The sequence below is a fragment of the Olea europaea genome, chromosome 1, assembly GCF_002742605.1.
Source record: "Olea europaea var. sylvestris chromosome 1, O_europaea_v1, whole genome shotgun sequence".
NCBI lineage: Eukaryota > Viridiplantae > Streptophyta > Magnoliopsida > Lamiales > Oleaceae > Olea > Olea europaea.
Genome location: NC_036237.1, coordinates 7,098,712 through 7,108,910, shown reverse-complemented (window position 1 = coordinate 7,108,910; position 10,199 = coordinate 7,098,712). Strand labels below are relative to the sequence as shown.

Below are 10,199 nucleotides of genomic sequence, written 5' to 3'. Positions count from 1 at the left end.
GATTGTTTCATCTCACCCCTTACAAATCATGTTCGATTGTTTCATCTCACCCCTTACAAATCATATTTTCAGATGTTTGGACCTCTCCGTTTATTCTGTTGATGGTTTCAAGTATTATGTTATTTTTGTTGGTCACTTTACACGTTATGTTTTGTATTACCCGTTAAAGAAGAAATCTCATGTCTGTGATGTCATTCTTTGTTTCAAAGCACTTGTAGAAAATCACTTCAAACACTCCATTGTCACTCTTTACACCAATAATGGTAGGGAATATCAAGCATTAGATCAATTTTTGTCTCTTCATGCAATTTTTCATCTCACATCTTCCCCACATACACCTGAACACAATGGTCTCTCCAAATGTCGACATCGACATATTGTTGAAACTGGTTTGTCTCTGCTCACTCACGCCTCACTTCCACTCATATACTGAAACTATGCCTTTGCAACCACTATGTATCTCATTAATTGCATGCCCACACCCACACTTTCCCTTTCCTCTCCTTACGAGTCCCTTTTTCGCTCACCACCAAACTACGCAAAACTCTGCATCTTTGGTTGTTTATACTATCCATGGCTTTCCCTTTATTCTAGTCATAAACTTAAGTCTCGATCCATTCCTTGTGTGTTTGTTGGGTACTCCCTCACCCAAAGTGCTTATCTCTGTCTTGATCCTTCCACTTCCAAAATCTATACATCCTGTCATGTCAAATTTGTGGAATCTGTCTTTCCATTCAAAGTTATCTTAGTCGATCAAGTCTAGAAACACTCCCAAATTGGTTTCTATCATCAATATTTCTTCCTACTATGGTTGACTACTGCACATTCTCCATCCATCGCACATACTCCGAAACTCCACGTGTCGTAACCGAAACCCCACTTCTTCATAGAAAAACTTCGATCAATCGAGCCCCGCCATCCAATAGCCCAGTACATTTCACCAACACCAACAATAACCCCACAAGATCCACCCTCTACTTCCTCACTACTCTATCCAGACTTCCCTCCTCTAAACCAGCTCACCAACACCCATACCATGACCACCTATGCTAAAAACAACATCCATAAACCCATCCAAAAACTTAATCTTACTACTACCATCACCTCGACTATCAACTTGAACTACACATGTTGACCCAAGCTCTCAAAGATCCTAAATGGCATCAGGCTATGTCTGAGGAGTACGTTACTTTTGTGCAGAATGGAACGTGGGAACTTGTCCCCCGATTCAACGCAAAATATTGTCGGTTGTAAATGGATTTTTAGAATAAAACGTTTACCTGATGGCTCAATTGACTGGTACAGAGCACGAATAGTTACTAAAGGTTTCCATCAGTGTCTTGGTGTTGATTATCATAACACATTCAATCCGGTTGTCAAACCCACCATCATTCGCCTGGTTCTCAGTCTTGCTGCTAGTCGAGGGTGGTCTCTTCCTCAACTTGACATCAACAATGCCTTTCTACAAGGTCATCTCTTTGAAGATGTTTTCACGGCACAGCCACCAGGTTTTCTTGATCGTGATAATCCCACACATGTCTGCAAGTTTCGCAAGGCTATATATGGTCTCAAACAAGCACCACGGGCCTGGTATCATGAGCTTATACAATTTATTGTAGCTTCTGGGCTTACAAACTCTCATGCGGACACATCACTCTTTGTTTTCAGCACTAACGATAACCTAGTCTATCTCCTTATATATGTTGATGACATAATTATTACTAGAAGTAATGCCACTGAAGTTCAACAGTTTATTGATCTTCTTGGCAAAAGATTTTCCATTAAGGATCTTAGTGACTTGACTTACTTTCTTGGTGTTGAAGTTGCCACTACTTTCACTGGTTTATTTCTCTCTCTGCGAAAATATATCACAGATCTTCTCGCTCGCACAAATATGACAGGGGTCAAATCTGTCACCACTCCACTTGCCACCGAGCCAACACTTACAGTTCTTTTCGGCATTGCTTTGAGATCCTTCTTAATACAGGACAGTTGTTGGAAGTCTCCAATATTTGTGCCTCACTCTCCAATATTGCACATGCATCAACCTACTATTGATCATTGGAATGCTGTCAAGTGCTTGCTTCGCTATCTTTCTAGTACAACTGATCATGGTCTTGCCTTGCACCGTCATACATTTCTATCTCTTCATGCCTTTTTCGATGCTAACTGGGCCGGTAATAAGGATGACTACACCTCCACTAGTGCCTATATTGTTTACCTTGGTTAAAATCCAATCTCGTGGTCCTCCAAGAAACAAGGCACGGTTGTCCACTCCTACACTGAAGCTGAATGTCGCTCTGTCGCTTCTACAGCTACTGAGTTACGATGGATTTGTTCTCTTCTCACTGAACTTGGGATTTGTATTCATGTTACTCCAGTTATCTATTGTGATAATGTTGATGCAACTCATCTTTACTCCAATCATGTCTTCCATTCACGAATGAAGCATGTTGCAATTGATTATCATTTTGTTCAGGATCAAGTACAAAGTGGAGCTTTACGTGTCGCCCATGTGTCCTCAGAAGATCAACTAGTCGATGTCTTGACCAAGCCTCTTCCACGCACTCGCTTTCAAGTTTTGAAGATCAAGATTGGACTCTCCACATGAGCTCCATCTTGAGGGGGCATATTAGAGGAATTAATTGTGTATCTCAATAATTATCTCATTAGATGTTGTAAATGTTTTAATTGACAACAAATTCCATAGATTAGGTAATTAGGTAAGTTTAGAATATTTGATTCGCTGATAATTGTGATTTGGTCAACAAATCAATCATATCTTGCACGTGTATATATACCTCACCATTATTCAATGAAAACAAAGCCATTATTTTTCAATTTCAATTTCTTCACAGATCTTGTATGTGGATTTTGTAGAAACTGTTTAGCTTAGAAAGGGGGGGGGGGGGGGGGGGGCGCATATTAGAGGAATTAATTGTGTATCTCAATAATTATCTCATTAGATGTTGTAAATGTTTTAATTGACAACAAATTCCATAGATTAGGTAATTAGGTAAGTTTAGAATATTTGATTCGCTGATAATTGTGATTTGGTCAACAAATCAATCATATCTTGCACGTGTATATATACCTCACCATTATTCAATGAAAACAAAGCCATTATTTTTCAATTTCAATTTCTTCACAGATCTTGTATGTGGATTTTGTAGAAACTGTTTAGCTTAGAAAGGAAGCTATGGTTAAAGAACAACCAAGAACGGCCAATCCAAAGATTATTTCATCAATTATAGCTTCAGTGGGAGGTCTGGCTTTATTCTTAATTCTTGCTTCAACCATATTGGTCTCCCAACCCATTGGGTCCACGGTTCGTGGGTATTTCTATAGTGTGTATCAGTCCAGAAAGATTGATTCATTATCAACCCTAATGAACCTGTTTTCTGGGTCTAATTCTCAGTACGATGATTGTGGATCTATATATATCGATGGAGGTGATGGCAAAGAAACTGTGGTTGACAAAAAACAGGCTCTTGATTCTCAAAATAAGAATGAATTGTCAAGTTCGAGGCAAGAGGAACCCAAGAATTTGAAGGATGAACTACCGCATTCTAATGTAACGCAGAAAGAGACGGGTAGTAGAAGTTCGGCTTCGACCAAAGTCACGGAGGAATAGGATGATGAAAATGCCCCATCCAATAATACACAGACAGAAATTAAAGGATGATGTGACATCTTCTCCTAGTGCAACAAACAAAGTCAGCCTGATGTAGTTGATTCTGGTACTGGCTCATTTTCATCTTGCAATTTTATCATATGCTTCCATTATTTCGTCTTCTCTGATAGTTATTTATAATGTCTTTAACTCCTGCATTTTACATTTTCTAATATATATAAGATTGGAGTTTAGGTTTCGCAATTAGTTGTGATTTACTTAATAGCTCCACTTGGAGTCTTTTTGTCTCCTTATCTGATTTGTTAACTTCTTTTGGAGGAAAATAATTTGTTTTATGTGTTTATTATTAGGCTATGTTTCTTATTATTATTTGGACAGTGTCTCATAAGTTTTCCCCCCCCCCCCCCCTGGACATATGCAAGTTATTGATATATCTAGCGAGAAATATACTATTTGTACATAATATGGTGTCCATATGAGTGGGACCACTTCGGATAAATTATATTTTATTTGAAGTGGATCCCCCTTCATGTGAGGGGATGGACACCTAATGTAAGTGTGGCATCACTCATCTAATGAATAAGTGGAGGAGGACAAATTACATAAAGCTATTTTCTTGTGAAAAAATAATTTACACTCAAGAAAGCATAAGGTACGCTATATTAACTAATTAGGAAGGAGTCTTAACACCACACTAGGTTACTTTTATTTTTATTTTTTTCAAAAGGTTTCATCCTGTTAAGGTATTTGTATTTTTCTTTCATGAAAGGACATTAATCACTTGTTGCAATATCCTTTGCAACAACTTTTGCAATTGTGATTTATAAATCTCATTTAAACATGCTGAGCATGGTTAACATAAGTGAGTGTATAGGTTTGCGCATGCACATATATGAAAGACACGGGCAGTTGATGGCATACATCATCACTGGATTATGAAAGACACTATTGAATTTTGGATACTTGCACATTATGCTCGCGACTTTATTGCCGCACAAAATGAATTCTATGCCTTGAGCTGAGAACTTGCATAATTATCCTATGTGGCTTGCTTTCAAGTCATAAGAAAATAAAATAAAAATTGAGTAGAAATCCACTCTACATATGACTTGAACTTGGCTATATCTTGATCAAGTCACAGGATGCGATCCTTACCATGGAAAGTGGATTTACGGATCAACTGGACCATCGTACTCAAATAACTCCTGGCTCCTGCCCTATCATCACTCAGATGCAAAAATGCTAGGGGAATGGAAGACCTGATAAAGATTACGAGAATTGGAGCAAAGAAGTTTCTGGAGTTAATGAGAGGAAAGACATTACCTTTCATTGGTGATTCAGTAGCTCGAAATCAGACAGAATCAATGCTGTACATCTATTTATTTAGTCTCTTCATCTATTTTAGGCGTACTTCTTTCTGGTTTTTTTTAACACGTCTCCTATTATTCTTGTCAATTATTAGTCCTCTGACAACTTTCCCTTTTAAGCTCTATTAAGCCCTCTAGAACAATTTCATTGGTGTCTTATTTTTTACTTCTTCTTTCTCTCTTTCTCTCTTTCCCTTTTTCTTTTTTTTTTTTTCCTTTTTTGGCGTGGGGGTGTTACTTCTGCTATTCATGTTTATTCCGTTATAGTAAATGAATGATTTATGAAAAATCTGGAGGTTGATTCCAGCCCTCTCCAAGCAAGTGTGTTGAAAAATTCTTTTTGGAGAAAGAACGATGCATTGGAAGGAAACCCTTTAGACCCAAACCCACTATTATTGCAGACTCTTTCCTTTATATAGTTTAAGCACCTAAGAAATGAACAAATGAACCACCGGGATGGTGAATTCCATGCTGAATATAATGCAACGGGGAATAAGAATAAAACTATATAATATAAGAGTTAAACAATGATTCCTAACCCATTCTTAAACCACCAAGACTGGCATGTTGATGGTTTTATGGTTTTTGACCTGTGATAACTGTTTTTAGTTCTTTTTTCCCATATTGCCCTGTCCTTTTCCAAAGGTTAGTCCTGCTTCCTTTTTTGTGTGTGTTTGTAGTGGGTGACTTCCTTTTCCAAATTCCATCTTATTAGCTCAGTACTTTTTGTTTTAATGGCTTTTTAAGCCCCTGAATAGAGCCTTAGTGACCCCTGATAAAAGTAGTTCTGGACACACATAACTACTATTTGACTGTACATTTGTCTCTATAGGTGTTTGAGTTATAAAGGTTGGTTTTTAAGCCCTCAAAGTTTTTTTGGCCAGAATTATTTAATTGTTTCCAATAGTAGTATAAAAGTACATATGGACCCATCCATATGGAGCATGGTATCATTTCACTTTGCGCATACATATAATGGCTTTCCAATTCATAAATCTAGTATTCTTTCAGGTCGAGGTTCCAAAAATCCGAAAAACAGAGGAAATCGAAGGATGCAACATTATTATTTCAGATCTACATCTACAATGATAGTTTACATATGGTCCTCCTGGCTTGTTCACCGAACATCTGAGCCGTTTGACTTTGCTCCCACTGGTGTGGTTAAGCTTCACCTTGATGTACCTGATGAAGTATTCTTGCAGTATATTATGGATTTTGATGTGATAGTCCTCTCTGGCCATTGGTTTGCGAAGCAGTCAGTTATTGAACAGTGAGATTGTAGGACAATTGTGGTGGTAGGATAATTCTAGACAAAAGAAGATCAACAACATTGAAGCATTTGGAATATTCGTCGAATCAATTGTTACTGCCTTATTCACACATCGGAATTACACGGGTCTAATAATTGTCCTTGGCTTTTCACCTGATCAAAATGAGGGTGGATCCTGGAACACTAGAGGATTATGCACTGGAAAGGTCAGGCCAGCCTTGGATGGTGAATTAGTCGAGAATGGTTTTACAAATATAATGCAAGAGAAGCAGGTGGCTATGAAGAAAAAAGCAAACAAATAAAAATGAAACTAATTAATATAACAGAAGCATTTTCATGTCACCATGATGGACATCCAGGTTCATATTGAAGCCCGAATCCAAATAAGATCACTAAAAAGGGGCCTAGATGGTAGGCCCACACCTCAGGATTGCTTGCACCGGTGCATGCCAGTTCCAGTTGATACATGGAATGAACTCGTGTTTGAAGTTATAAGAAGAGAATTTAATGACAGACAAAACATTGCTTCATGAGTCATTCGTGTTTCTAAACTCTATCCTGTATTTCTTTAATTGATATATACTTAAAAAATAAAAATAAAAGACAACTTGTAGACGGATTGAGTGTTAGCTAGATTTTATTCTCAAACATCTTACATAGAGATCCTGTAACAGGTCATGTTTGTGAATTACAAGGTTATCCTTTTCTTCAGGTGTAACAAATGTCACAACTCACAAGAATATAAGTTATTTGTTAGTCGGTTGTTGATTTACGTGATTTCAAAGAAATCAAGTCTTCTTTGTTTCTTTACCTTATGAAAGAACAGATTGTGAAGGAATAGATATTCTTTGACTTCAATGAAGAATTTCTCACACATTTTAGTGATAGAGATTTCGTGTATATACAAGGTGAATGAGGAGCTGATTTAGGAAATACATACACGGTAAGGCTAAATCTATGCTGTTGTTATAGTGTATAGATGATAAGTTATTTTATACACTTATTCGATACCTTAAAATAAAGATATTTGATGGTTCTTTTGACAAATTATATTCTAAATTGTTGTTTATTATTTTTAATAGGTAAATTCTATGAATGAAAAGGGAATTGAAGGAATGAAGCAAAAAAGAGCGAAATCCAAAAGTTGGGGACCAAGTTGTAAAAATTCAATAGTTACTTCGTGAAATTCAAAAGTTGGGGACCAAGTTGTAAAAATTCAATAGTTGATTCGGACCATGAATCGAAGATTCAAATGTTTGGAGGTCAAATTGAATAATTTAGAAAGTGAAGGACTTGTATTGAACCAAAGAATACATGGGTTGCAAGAATAAAATGTTTCAAGGACTGAAATTTATTGTATGAAAAGATCGAGGACTTGATGAGTAATATAATATTAAAGTTTTTGAGTATGAGTCAAACTTGGTGGCTAGGTTGTTTTATATATATATATATATATACACGTACAAACCTAGAGGGAAGGAGGGTCAATTTCTGCGGCAGGCTGGAGGAGAGAAATAAAAAAAGGGCAGCCATTATCATTATATATTCTTACACACACAAATAGACGGCAGCTTGGTAGGCAGAATTGAGGAGACTCCAGCTGGGATTACAATTAATTGGAGGCAGCAACTTTGAGAAGAATAATTACATGCCTGCTGGGTGTTGAAATTAATATGAAAACACACAGAAATTCAACCGATTGTTTGAGGAATTAATTGGCAGTAGCTTGGGTTCTCTCCAAAGTCAATTATTGCAGCTGTTAAGAGATTGAATTGGTAGCAGCAAGGCAATGGACGACTGGATAGAAAAACGGTAAACAGCAGATTTACTTCGAAAATTATTAATGTTCCGCCAATTCTCGGTGACGTCTTCCATAATTTCTCGTTTTTCTTCCATTATTATGAGTAGTTAAATTTGATTTTAGGGCGAACAATGTAATCTTTTGGAATCCTTTATTTCATGTAATTGAGATTCTAGTACTTTTATATTTTATGTGTTGATTTTAATGTTGTTCTTAATGCATTTAATTACTTGATCACTAATTAGATGATTTGTGAACAATGATTGCGTAGAAATGAGGATTATTTGTTTAGACCACATGTTAAAATTCGGTAAATTGATATAACGTGTAGAGATAGTTATATTGATTGCTGCGGTCGTGTGTGAATTCTTACAACCAGTATTTCGTTTAATTAAATTTAATTTGCATAGAGATATGGAATTGAACTAATTAAATAGGCTCAACGAGAACTCGAGAAGGGTAAGTTGAATACAATAGAAGAATTCGACCGAACACTACCTTAGGTTTTATGAATCTTGATTTATGAAGTAAAGGTGACCAATAGGTGAAATTGTTCCGCCCTAACGTCCATTTATTGTTTGAATTCTCAATCACTTTTCGTTGCATCCAATCGCATTTTTAAGTATTTAGAATAAAAATCACATTTAATCATTTTTTTTTGTTTATTTTCGTCAAATAGAAGTTAGAAATAATAAATTGCGCATTAAAAGTATAGTCCTCGTGGGAACGATAATCCGGACTCAAAAGGTCCACTTTACTACTTGTTACGATCCGTTCGCTTGCGGGATAAAATCGACAACAATAGAATATAAACATAGAGGCTGTATGCACTGGAAAGGTCAGGCCAGCCTTGGATGGTGAATTAGTCGAGAATGGTTTTACAAATATAATGCAAGAGAAGCAGGTGGCTATGAAGAAAAAAGCAAACAAATAAAAATGAAACTAATTAATATAACAGAAGCATTTTCATGTCACCATGATGGACATCCAGGTTCATATTGAAGCCCGAATCCAAATAAGATCACTAAAAAGGGGCCTAGATGGTAGGCCCACACCTCAGGATTGCTTGCACCGGTGCATGCCAGTTCCAGTTGATACATGGAATGAACTCGTGTTTGAAGTTATAAGAAGAGAATTTAATGACAGACAAAACATTGCTTCATGAGTCATTCGTGTTTCTAAACTCTATCCTGTATTTCTTTAATTGATATATACTTAAAAAATAAAAATAAAAGACAACTTGTAGACGGATTGAGTGTTAGCTAGATTTTATTCTCAAACATCTTACATAGAGATCCTGTAACAGGTCATGTTTGTGAATTACAAGGTTATCCTTTTCTTCAGGTGTAACAAATGTCACAACTCACAAGAATATAAGTTATTTGTTAGTCGGTTGTTGATTTACGTGATTTCAAAGAAATCAAGTCTTCTTTGTTTCTTTACCTTATGAAAGAACAGATTGTGAAGGAATAGATATTCTTTGACTTCAATGAAGAATTTCTCACACATTTTAGTGATAGAGATTTCGTGTATATACAAGGTGAATGAGGAGCTGATTTAGGAAATACATACACGGTAAGGCTAAATCTATGCTGTTGTTATAGTGTATAGATGATAAGTTATTTTATACACTTATTCGATACCTTAAAATAAAGATATTTGATGGTTCTTTTGACAAATTATATTCTAAATTGTTGTTTATTATTTTTAATAGGTAAATTCTATGAATGAAAAGGGAATTGAAGGAATGAAGCAAAAAAGAGCGAAATCCAAAAGTTGGGGACCAAGTTGTAAAAATTCAATAGTTACTTCGGACCACGAATCGAAGATTGAAATGTTTGGAGGTCAAATTGAATAATTTAGAAAGTGAAGGACTTGGATTGAACCAAATAATACATGGGTTGCAAGAATAATATGGCTCAAGGACTAAAATTTATTATATGGAAAGATCGAGGACTTGATGAGTAATATAGTATTAAAGTCTTTGAATAGGAGTCAAACTTGGTGGCTAGGGTTGTTATATATACACACACATACACACACACAGAGGCAATTGGAAGAGGGGGGCCCCTTTTTATATTAAAAAGTGTGGCTACTAGTTGGAGGTTACTTTTATATATATATATA

At 36.1% G+C, this 10,199-nt stretch overlaps 1 protein-coding gene and 1 pseudogene across 1 annotated transcript; both read left to right on the top strand.

Moving 5' to 3' along the window:
* The first annotated feature begins 3,184 nt into the window (after positions 1-3,184).
* On the top strand, positions 3,185-3,652 carry LOC111392643. The gene has a single exon (XM_023018047.1). It carries the CDS (start codon positions 3,200-3,202, stop codon positions 3,632-3,634), a length of 435 nt encoding a protein of 144 aa, XP_022873815.1. The 5' UTR covers positions 3,185-3,199; the 3' UTR covers positions 3,635-3,652.
* A 12-nt stretch (positions 3,653-3,664) lies between these two features.
* LOC111392569 lies at positions 3,665-6,900 on the top strand (annotated as a pseudogene).
* The last annotated feature ends 3,299 nt before the right edge of the window (positions 6,901-10,199 follow it).